Raw genomic sequence first — 12562 nt, 5'->3', positions numbered from 1 at the left:
GGGCTTTGGAATTATATTATTAAGTCTAAAAAAAAAACAAACCAAAACAAAACAAAACAAAAAAACCAAAATACAGCAGGCAAACCTGGAGAGCTTCTGAATGCTGTCACACTATTTGATTCTATACACTGTCAAGAAGTCAGGTTTTTACCTCAGCGTTTCAAGCCTCTTCTTTTGTTTCCCACTTTTGCTGTCACTGATTGCACTTTCAATATCTTCATGAATAAAGCTAGCCTAAAGAGACAGAAGCAGAAACCATCAGGTATTGTCTAGAGTATCCAGATATAGGAAATAAATATTTCCTCGTGCACTTTCTGTATAGGACCTTTAGATTAGAAAATACCCTATCAAATCACATTTATTTAAAAGTTCTGGGACAAATTATTTTACACATAAAAAGAACAAACAACAGAATAAAGCCTGGGAGTTGGTATTTTTGTCACTACTCCAATCTCAAGCATGATCATTAGACATAATCTAGATACCAAATTTGTCTGAACAGCTGTAATTATCTAATGTCACCCATTATTGCATAAGCTGCTTTTTTCCTCTGCATATATAATTTTTGGTTGTCTCAAGCATTTTGTTTATGCTATAAAAAACCAAAATCTACTATATATAGAAGCAACCAAACTACTTATAGATAGTAGCAGCATAATTAGAAAAGTAACTCATTATACTATTCCCTTTCAGAAATAATGATAGGTTCCAATTCCTCTTTGATGTAACAGAAGATTAATTTTTCAGAACGTTCCCGAATCTGTGGATTCCTGCCCCTCCATAACTGCAGAATGCCTCCACCAGCGGCCCACAAGTGAAATTTTGATGCATGTCTGAAGCATTATTTTAATAGATCTTGCATTAAATAGGTCATGGCTTCTCGTAGGATTTAGAATGCTCTGTTACATGTCTTCAGCTGACAAATTAATTTCCTACAAAGGCTGTCAAAGCCCAAATCTGTCAGTGTCTCTACAAGGACTGTGTCTTTCCCAGTACCCTGATAATGCATAAGACTATGTAACTTCTTGGAAGGAATGTGTAATTGGAACTTCTGCTAGGACCAGAAGACTTTGTTGAATTTTGGATTAAAGGACTTCTCAGGCTATAATGAATTGCACTACAGAATATTTATGAAGGATGCCTTAAGATTACAGAATTAACAGAAAAAAACTTTAGGGGATCAGAGGAACTTAAACCCAGAAGGATTCCATTAATCCTTTGATTAATCCTTCGATATTTATTATTTAAAATTTTTCTTGTTTAGAAAATATTGAATGCCCCAAATAGTATTGATTTTAACTAATTTTTGTTGCAGCAGCTCCTGCAGTTCATGGTAACTTCTAATTGAAAGCAGGAAAAAGCCAATGGAGAAAGACCTAAACCTTCAAAACCAGACCAGTTTCATGGGTAAGGAAAAAAACCTCAGGGTATGGTCAGAGACTCAAGCAATACCTCAGAAGAAAGGGGAGATCCTGGACTTCCAAGTCATGCTTATATACTCTACATTTTTATTTGTACATAGATCTGTATACAGAGGAACAACTTAAAAAATGAAAGTCTGAACAAAAGAGACCTCCTCTACGTTCTGGGAAGTTGAGTCCAAACAGACCCTAAAAGGGATCCCTGCATTATTTAACAGAACACCACCTGAACTTCTGACAGGATCCCACTTTCCATTGAAACAGCAAATTCTATGCAATAAATCACATAATTAGCCAGTCATCTTCATACCACCCTCATTATACCAATTTCAAAACGGTTGCACAGGGTGATTTAGCAATCTGTTGTTTCAAGACAATGACACAAACTACTACAAAGGAATTAAAAAATCCCCATGAAATCATCCATTTGAATCTAAAGAAATGCCTATTACAGAGAATAACTAACAGAAATTAAAATTTATAACCCTGGAAATAAAGAGGTATTGCAGAATATGCTAAAAAAAATAATTTACACTTGAAGATAATATTTTAATCAGAGACAATCAAATCTCTTTCCTTGTTTTGCCCCTCCTGCAAGTACTATTTTCCCTTTCATGACTTCTCCAGCAGAGCAGAGATGAAGAGAGGTGAGAATATAGAGAACATTTAATAGTTCAGCAACAAAAAGAGAAAAAAAAAGGGGGGGAAACTAGGTGAGATTCAGGGCTCAGATGAGTTCATTGCACATTATAGGATAAATTTGAGATAACTCAAACTATTTTAAACTGTTCTTTTCAGAAGTGTGAATGCAAACCATAGACATTTTTCAGAGCTTTACACATTTGCAAACCTAAATTAACAGCTATGGAGCCCAAGAACCAGTATTTATAGTAAGGATGTATTTGAACATGCTCTAAGGATTCAGCTTCCAAACTAGACCACTCTCTTGCAATATGTACTACACTACATTTTCTAATATACTCTAAGTAGTGTTGATATTATAAGTGCATTAAACTTATGGCATATTTATAAGAATAAAAGTGCAGAACTGTTTTCTATGAATCAGCTCATTTGACTTTATCCACTGGACTTGTTAATTCATAAAATCTCCCCTATTCAAATAAGTCACAGCAGATCTCCATTATTGTCTTACCTTAATTTCATCACACTGGAAAAGATGCAAATCAGGCTTGTTTTGGGTTGGTTCTTTACATACCAATGCAAGAATTGAATTGTAATTGCATGCATTCATCACAGCTTGGCAATGCTGAATTGTGCTTAAAGGAAAATTCTCCAGTTCATTCTGCCAGAAAAGAAAAAAAGGAAACACAAAACACCACCTTACTATACAGTGTCCTGATCTCAGAAAAGCTGCATGAGTTAAAAAGGGGAAGTGATAATAAGCTAATTAAAGCCCTCAATCCCACATACATCATTTTTCTGCTGCTCCCTTTTCCTTTCTCTCTGAAAATGAGACTGTCACTCACAGATCTTACCTTTGATTCCAAGTCCACCAAACTGACAGCTTTGTCATCCACTTGAAGAATCATATCTTGAGTCCACACTTTGCCTTTGGCATCCAACAATTTCAGCTTTCTTATTCCATCGTCTACTGTAATCATTGCCTCTTTTCGGTCCAGAACAAACGTGGTCAAGTGCTAGTGAATGAAACATACATTTAAAAGAAATTATGATTGCAATTTTTCCTATTGTTCAGGAGTGTCAGTGTTCAAACTGCCAGGAAATAGCAATGCAAATTATTCATGAATAAAAGTGCCTTTGTGTATGACAGATTCCACCTATAAGACATCAGAAAGGTTGTTTAGTCCATAATGCCATTTTAAGTCACCTGATTTTTGTTAGCTCGCTGTTTGCCATCCTCTGTCATTTCCTCACTGTGCTAAGCTGTTAGACTTGAAGGCATATTCTGACATCTTTCAGGTATCAAAGCTGGAATTAAACCGTGAGTTTTAATTAGCTTTCTTGAGGAGTGAAAACCTGTCCCTCTTGGCGAGCTGAATTCAGGAGGTGCCAGCAGAAGCTTCCCAGAAACACGCTGCCGATGCACCTCCACCACCACCTAGACCTGGAGTGTCCTCACCTCTTCCAGGGCTGCCAGCTAGTGTGCTGCTGGCAACCAGGATGGGCTTGCATCTAACTAGGGTACCTTATGGACAGTCATGTTATTGTGGAACATAGTAGAAATGTAGTATAGTAACCACTTTTGTTCTCGGAATATTCTCCACATTCAATTAATGGTCTGTAAACTAAACACTGCTTCCCAAACATCACCTCAGCTGGCTTCCCTGTCGTTATGGTGGTGGTAATTTCTCCTTCAACATGCCAGCCATGCAAGAAAACCCACAAAATTATTTCATTTTATTCAAGCATAAATCCAGCTTCGCATTCTTATTGAAGATCTGATAACACTCATTCAAGCTGAACCAGGCATAATATATGCCTGTACATCTGTGTTCTAAATAACTCCGAAAAATAAATAAATAAATACAATTAACTGTGCTTTCTTCTGTTACAGGATAATGGCACTCAGTAATTACAGAGAGGAAGGTAGGTGTAAACTGCATATAATCAAAATATTTAAAAGAAATGAAGTGAAATGAGCTCTCTACTGGCTGCTCACACGGGAATGCTTAGACTCCAAATACAAGTACTAATTGCTATGCCAGTACAGGACCAAAACTCCTATAAAGAAACCAAAGTAAAACAGGCAATAAGAAGCAACACACATCTTCATTTGCAAGCTGATCATAGGATTGAAGCACTTGAAATTAAGACTCTTCTGCATATGATCTCACGATTTACAGCTGATTTAAAACCCAGCAAAAAGGAGCTGGTTTTTAAAATACTTGTTTTTTAAAACCAAGACTTGGTTTTAACCATGGCAATTGGCCTGATGGCAGGAGGAGAAAGTTTGAGTCAAAGTAAGACTACAAAATGAGGTGCTGCATTCAAAAGTGCTTAACAGGCTACATATAGGCACTCAGGCTTACTTTGCAGACTATTTTAAATATACTTATTCCTGGATAAAATATGACAGCAGCACACAGTAATTCTGCAAAGCAGCTTAAGACAGTGAGTACACGCTCTGCACTTCATACTGGGGAAGAATCTGTGCAGGCAGAATATTTAACTACTGTATATTAGACTAACTCAGGCTTTTAGGGGTTAATGCTCAGCTCTTGAGGAATATTCTAATACCTCTGCTGATTATATCTGATCAAAGTATTAGTTTTAAATATCAATCCAGTGTGCCTTGCCAACAGCACGGTGTTATTCAGCTCCACCTCATCTTTGTAACAAGCCAGGTTCAGAGACAGGGCAGCACAACACGTTGAATTGATACCCCATTGAGAAGTCCTGTCTGTTTGCCAAACCACACACAACTTTGCTCACATTCTTCTGTATCTAAAATTTCAGCTCATTATGGCAAAGCCGTAGAATTTGAGACATTTCACTGTAATCTATTCTGAAGTGACCTCGGGCTGGCAGGATATTTTGGAAGATCTATGTGCCTTCAGGCACACGTATCCTCAGAAATCATGCAGGCAAAAAAAAAAAAAAAAGCTGCACGTAACTGAAGGCTGTAATTGGTGTATCACTGCTCATCTCACCTCTACGTGATACTGTGACGTTTCGGATATGCTGCTGGCACTGTCTCGTGCATAATTCTTCCTTTGTTCTAGAGATGGGAGGAAAAGAAAGAATAAATTATTCGTTTAATTTCTTACCCTGATGTTTTGACTGTTTCTCAAGAGATACTTTAGACAAGTTGTGTACATGAGAACAGGAGATAAGCTGCGGTTAATTTCTGCGTTTCAACAGAAAATACCTCCACCCCCACACAGTCCAGCACAAGGACCATTCTCACATCAACAATGTTAACAGAAGGCTGGTGGGTGCAAACAAAAGCCAGTTATCTCATCCCAGTGAGTCAGGACACTGGAGGGGAGCAGTGTTCTGACTGAAAACACTTTGTTGGGAAGCCTGATTATGGATATAGTTGGGTTGCCATTTTAGTAGCAATATAGTAACTAGCATCAGGCTTACTATATTTGCATTGAGTGTCCTTGAAAGCAAAAGTATTTTCTGATATATACATATACTTATGTTAAATCTGCAAAACAGCAAAGCCACACGCAAAACAGACCTGACTCATCCCTTATTTCTTCATAAAGTATTTAATTCGATGAATTAATAATGTAGAAATATGCATGGAAATACACATATACACACCAAAATATCTCTAAACAGAAATACTTTTCAGCAAGACACAATGCTGCAAAATCAGAAATATCATTTGTGTTTTACTCAATACAACAGATTAATATTAAACCAGGAGAGGAAGGAAGGGGAAAAGCAAGATGAAGGCACAACATGGACCCGTACCACAAAATAATGAATTTAGATGAATGTTGAAAAAAACTTTTCAACTTAAGTGGAAAAAAAATGAATGCAACATATGGAAGGTTTGGGTTTTTTATCACTACAACCACTTAAGTGCCTGATCTGGAACACCAGGAGCTTTTTTTTGGGAAAGTCACTGGGTGACATGACCAAGAGAGGTCTATGGAAACTCTGCAAATAGGCAATTTCTTTGATTTCTGATTTTCAATTAAAATAGGCAGTTTGATTTTGTTCAGAAGCAAAGTACCTGATCTACATACAAAATAATCAATGTAATCATACCTGAAATACTTGGAGGTAAAATAATAGTGCGTGATTTTGTTGGCAGGAAGCTTAAATTACTCTTTGCAAAACAAAAAAAATGCTAAATGTTACCAAGTGTGTGGTTTGTGACATACAGAGATCTGCAGTGAGGACGCCACAAAAGCCACACTGCAAAACTCTCTTCTGTGACCAGGGTTCCTTCATGCAGGAATTCCAGGTGCTGACAAAGACAGCATGCCCTCGTTTTCAGACATCACTTGTAGAAGCATTTGTCACCTTTTATAAACATACCATTATCTCTCCCCTTCTCAAGGAAAACAAACTTCCATGAAAAACAATACATTTTCTGAAATAGGTCACTGACTTGAAGAAGAGCCTCTCCCCATGGTGGAAAACACCACTCCACTCATGCAACAGAGCCATCCTGCTCCTGTACAGCAGCTACTCAGCTTCTTTTAGCAAGAGAAGTGTGCAGTGCAAACACTCGAATTTAAGAACACAGATTATCAGAATTTTCAGCTAGGTGTGTGGAAATTTCGAATCAGATATCTCACTTCCATTATCCATTGTTCTGAAATCCCAAGGCAGAGGATTATCATTGATTCCAACTGTAACAACCATTTCTGCTTTTGCAGCATGTTACTTAAATTACTTTTTTTAGTTGATGGTCTTTTTAACCACAACAGACACACACACACATACACACACACATGCACACCAGTCAGTAGAGCAGTACTGTCTGATTTGCTACCTTTCTTTTTTTGTTTGGATGATGATCTGAAGAAGTAAAGTCCATCTGTTCCTAACAAAACAAGGGGATTAAAAAGCAGTATCTAGTTTAATCCCATAGAATTATTTGCATCTCTAAGGGGATCAGTTAACAGTCTTTTGCTATGGACTGTAAATGCTAATTAAATGCTGTCCAGTAAGAATATATGCTTTAAAAAAAACCAAAAAAACCCTTGTTTCAATTAACAATGTATCAAATATTCAGTTTTGACTGCTATTATCTTCTTTCAGGTGAACAAAAATATAACTTTTATTCTATTAAACAGTAAGAAACTTTACATCCACTGTAAGATTTATAAATGCTGCAAACAATAATAGTTGGAGTTATTTCAAATAAAGAAAGAAAGTCTGGCATATGTAGAGGCTCCAAAGGAATTAAAAAGCAGACAGTTAAGTGTTGCAAGACATTCCTTATTCTGCTCCACATAAACTTTGTCCTGCGATAAGACAGGAATTCCAAAACCATTTGTGATACTGATTAACACATCTTCTTCCACAGAGCAGCACAACATTCACAATTACACATGACAGAAAGGTTTTCATGCCATGTTGAGAACAAGAGTGTTTACAGAAGAGAGAGGGAGCTTTCTGAATGTTAATAAAATCTGTGGTTGCCTACACTTGAGAGCCAAGGACAGCCCCTCTAGTTCTGCGTTATAACATAATGGTCACAAGAACTTCAATAAAATTTTCAATTAACAAAAGTCAATCAGTGTTTGTGTCAATAAACAAAACAACAACTGACAGTCCATACTGAGATCAACTCCAATTTACCAATTTATTTCTTTCATGAGGGTAGAATGAGTTTGAGAACCTGTTAGAGACCTGAGTTATCATTTAGAGTAGAACAGAATATTTCATTTGAATCATCCAGTCCAACGGCCTCACCACTTCAGGGCTGCCCAGAAGCTACAGCATGTTATTAAGGGCACTGTCCAAATGCCTGTTAAACACTGACAAGCTTGGGGCATCAACCATCATTTCCTGTTATCCTGTAGGCCCTTCTCCCAAAAAAACACCGCTGGGCACAGGAACAGGCTCCCCAGGGAAGGTCACAGCACCACGCCTGGCAGAGAAGTGTTTGAATCACACTGTCAGGCACATGGTGCGAGTGTGACTGTTGGATTATCCTGTGCAGGGCCAGGAGTTGGACTCAGTGATCCTTGTGGGTTCCTTCCAACTCAGGATACACTATGATTCTTGGATGAGGTCAAAAAGAAAAGGAAATAAGAAAAGACTGGCATCTAGAACATGTCCCCTCTCCCATGTTTTTTTGCTGGTAGTTCAAAATTAAATCTCAAACTCCGCTTTCTCCTAGTGCCTGGCTCCTGTCCCAGACTCTACCTAAACCCTCCATAAGTTCTCATCTTGCCATCAGAAAGGCCACAAAGCCTTTTGCAACCCCTCCTGCTGATGTGCTCCACTGCCCTGAACTTCTAGGAAAATTGTTATAAGCCTGCAAACTTGTTCTCTGTCCTCCTTTATCTCGATGACATAAGGGACTGCCTGCTCCTTCCTTCAACACTTCTGTGTTTCCACTTCCAAGTCAGATATATCTGAGCACATGATCCTCACAGTCTTTTTCACCCATATACAACTTCTGTTTCTTTTCCTACAGAGTTGCCCATTGCCATTCTTCTGAAAATGTAGCTTCCATCTCCCAACTCTTTCACATATCAAACTGACAGATTATCTATCAATAATAATCTGACTGTTTTTACAGAAACTCCGAAACATCTCCTGATTTATCACACTATCTTCAAATGCAAGTAACACGTACTTTAATATGGAAAAAAAGCAACAGAAGTTGCAGATGCACTGAAGGTAGTGGAGTCTTGCTAGGATGGAGTTCATTTTGGATCTGTGACCAAAACAGTCTTGATAACATAAGGATGTTATCTGCACAGTTAGCTGCTGCTGAACTGTGCCAAGGCCTTCTCTGTTTCTCACTCTGCTGCCCCAGCGAGTGGGCTGGGGGTGCACAAGAGGTTGGGAAGGGATACATCTGGGACAGCTGATCCCATCTGACCACACTGTATAGTGTCATGATCAGCAATAAAACTGGTGGGTAGTCTTTCCAAAAACTTCTTGCCCAGGCAGTCTGGGCATTGGTCTGTTTACAGGAGGAGACAAAGGGAATGAGCAAGCAAATGGGTAGGTCCTCAGTTGCTGGCTGGGGTCAAACCCTGACACCAAAACCAAAATAATGTTTTGCATGTTTTGTTTCACTCTCCTGATCCTCCCAATCAATCTCAGCCTCTCACGGGTCCCTTCATGCATGAAGAGGTTATTAAAGCTAAAGTGAAATACAGAGAGAGTATCAAAGCTAAAGTGAAATACAACAGAGACTTCCAGATACAATGTATAAAACTATCAAAGGATGAATAAAACTACCAAAACTATTGATTTTTTTTTCTATATACTCTACTTACTGCAGCTCTTACATCCACTACTTAGAATACAGCACAACCTCAATACCACAGTTAGTTCAAACTCTGCTGGTGTGTTGTACACCATTTAACCAAAGGATTTTCCCTCTGGTAAAAGAAAAAAAAATAAAAAAATCAATGAATCATGGCAGAAGATACTTCAATTAAATTCTTAATCACAATCTATAGCAAATGCAGCCCAGGGGAATTTGACTAAAATAAAATCTCCACAACACAATGACAATAAACTTAAAAGCAGCACATAGGTCCACATTTCACTCATAGGTCCTGAATATAAGATCTACCACCTACTAAAACTTCCAGAGGAACAGAAATGTTGACCCATGGAAACTAGTGTTTTTGCCACTGACTGATAGGGACAGATGTTACTGCTATTCATGTTCTGTGAAATTACTGAATTCACCAATCATCAGGAAAAGACCACGTTTCTGTTTTCAAAAACATGTTAAAAGGTACTGATTTTAGACCATTTTTGAAAGCATCTAAAACACCAGAAAACAAAATGCAACTTCTTAACCAAAGACTTTTAGCCAAGTCAAAAATACCACTACACAGAACATGGCACAGATAAATAGGTCTGAAGATTGCCATCACTCATTTCGGTCCTTATTCCCACTACACCAAGAACTCTTGAGCTCTCACAGTTATTTCTGTGAAGGATCATTTCATACTTTGGAAAGACAACTATTCCACAGTTTCAGACAAAAACAACAGTACTGCCCAGGGTTCACTGAGGCATTGCTATGAACAGACCTTGGCATAGCTAGAGTCCTGTCTCACCCATTTTCCAACTGGAAGGGGGTGCAGCAATATGGCAAATTACAAAATTGCTTAATAAACTCTACCATAGCCTGGTTCTGTGCCACTGTCCAGAAGACCACAGGGAGAAAAATCAAAGTCTTTATCTAGGTAGGGAAAATTCCTACCAGAAGCAAAAGATCTCAGGCTGTGTCTTATCATGACCTGAAGCATGGGTAGTGCTGGCTAGGGCTATATTTAGGCACAATAAATTTTCAGTTCCTAAAAGGCAAGTGAGGAATATTGATGCCTAGACTCCTACCAGTGTCTTACAAATATTTGCACAGGTAAGATGTAATAAATGTTATTGATGCTATGGTTATGATAATACAAAGAAGGGTAAAGGTAGATCTTCATCCTTTCCTTTACCCTTCTGTACCTTCCGTATCTTCCCCTTCCATAGCCCAACTGGAAATTGTCTGTGCAGTGTACAAAGAGACACAGCTCTGAAGTCTGATGGCAATCCACATGGACACTGAATCAGTCTCCCTCACAAGCTGTCCTAAGGATCCAGAAGTAACTGTATAAATTATTACAACACATCATCAAGCAGAAAAGCCCAATGCTTAGTTTACCACCATGTATCTGTGCTGGACTAATTGATGACAGCCCTTTAAGAATCTACTGCAGCAGCTGGAAAAACTCAGCGTGAGATAGAGCAAAGTGCAGGAGACATGACTTGAACATCCGGGGAGAAAGGTCAAAACTTGAGTTCAAAACAAGTCTCATTTTCAGAGGAGCAAACACTGTCACTTCCAGAGATTTATAACATGATGGCTGTGTAGAACTAGCTGTCAATGAAAGTGTGTTGTTTAGAAGTCAATTGTCAATTTAATTCATTTGACTATTAAACAATACAAGCATGTTACATGGATAACTTCTTTCAAAGGACTCGTCTATGATCTGTTTGTGATTCCCTTGAATTTGTTACACTACAGTTCTTGCTCTGAATGAGGTATTTGAACAATGCAAAAGTAACAGGCAATTTCACTTCTAGCACCTAATCACAGCTATGAGAATATAAACACAGTGTATAACACACTCAGTCTTTTCTCATGCGGTGTGAAGACAATTTTAGCAGCATCTTTCAATTCTGCGCTGTAAAATAATCTAACAATTTGGAGTGAGCCACTGGCTCTCTCTTCCCGGGAAATGAGGCTGCTCCACACTGTGTCACTGGCTGGCAAACCCCCATCACAGCCCTGAAATGATGCTGCAACTTCTCTCCACAAAGCAGAGCTGCTGAAGACAGATGGACAAGCCAATGCTAGAACAACAGATGACAGTACAAGCCAAAACCCATTTGAGATGGAAAGATCAGGAAGTAAATGATGAAATAAGCCCCATAAGAATGTGCAGAGGACACCTTCCCTCCCAGCTCACTGGGAGATTTATTGTGCAAATAGAAAACAGTTCATTTCAGGAAGGAAGTAAGTGAAAACAAAGGGATCATTTGACACAGGAAAAAAGGCAATTGCAAGGAAGTTTTCGCTATCAGATAGCCCCAGAGATAGTGATGGCTCTGGTCTAGTTTTTAACTGAACTGTCAGAAACACCAGTAAAATCCCAGCCTCATTTCCCATAGCACCGTGGCCAACCTAAACAATCATGAATCACCTCAGCACAGAGAGTTAAGAGACAAACTTCAGGACACAAACATGCCTGTGAGTATATATATACATAAACATGTATAATAACAACAACAACAACAACAACAATAATAATAATAATAATAATAATAATAGTAATAATAATAGTAATAGTAATGATAGTAATAATAACAACAGCAATAATAAGTAGTAGTAATAATAATAATAATTATTATTACTATTATTATTATTATTTTAATTTAGTCTTCACAGCACTTGCAAGAAATTGACTTCAAGATCTAACAGTCAATTATGAGCCTACGTACCATCCTCATTTTTTGATACCTATGGATAGGCAGCTTAGTCCAAATGACACTCCAAAGTCTTCCAAGAAAAGAAGTTAGTCATGGACAAAGTTTGCTGCTAACGTCACATTGTCACATTTTATCAAAGCAAAAAAACATACTCCATTTTATTTTGCAGTAAAATTATATTTTCCAGTATATTACCAGTGAATCTATTAAACATATAAGCTTTATTCACATAAAATACATACATTTAATATATATGTACATAACATAAAATGCAAAAAGAAAGCTAAGATGCCTCCAATCTGCTTTATAGGATTTCAGTCTCATGACTCTAAAATAAAATATTTTAGTTATTAATTATAAATAACATATTTTATAACAAGCATTTTTAACACATTTTAACAATTCCAAAATCACTCAACTGCTTTCCACCCTCTGGGACAGCATGCACAAAAAGCCTTAAACACCACAAAGGAAGAAGAGGCAAATGTGGGATGCAGCAGAATAGTAAATTA

General features: G+C 37.8%; 1 protein-coding gene across 5 annotated transcripts in view; it reads right to left on the bottom strand.

Moving 5' to 3' along the window:
* EPS8 (epidermal growth factor receptor pathway substrate 8) overlaps positions 1 to 12562 on the bottom strand; it is a 136812-nt gene that overhangs the window by 41514 nt on the left and 82736 nt on the right. For all 5 annotated transcript variants that reach the window (XM_017823945.1, XM_017823947.1, XM_017823949.1 and 2 more), the window contains 4 exons: positions 5054 to 5121; positions 2918 to 3079; positions 2575 to 2724; positions 152 to 234 (listed from right to left, as the gene is read on the bottom strand). In XM_017823945.1, the coding sequence (XP_017679434.1) occupies positions 152 to 234; positions 2575 to 2724; positions 2918 to 3079; positions 5054 to 5121 (463 nt within the window). The remainder of the gene's footprint in view (positions 1 to 151; positions 235 to 2574; positions 2725 to 2917; positions 3080 to 5053; positions 5122 to 12562) is intronic.

Source organism: Lepidothrix coronata, unplaced genomic scaffold (genome assembly GCF_001604755.1).
Source record: "Lepidothrix coronata isolate B3197 unplaced genomic scaffold, Lepidothrix_coronata-1.0 Scaffold107, whole genome shotgun sequence".
Taxonomy (NCBI): Eukaryota; Metazoa; Chordata; class Aves; order Passeriformes; family Pipridae; genus Lepidothrix; species Lepidothrix coronata.
Note: the sequence above shows the minus strand (reverse complement) of the source record. Positions and strands in the feature narration are given on the sequence as shown.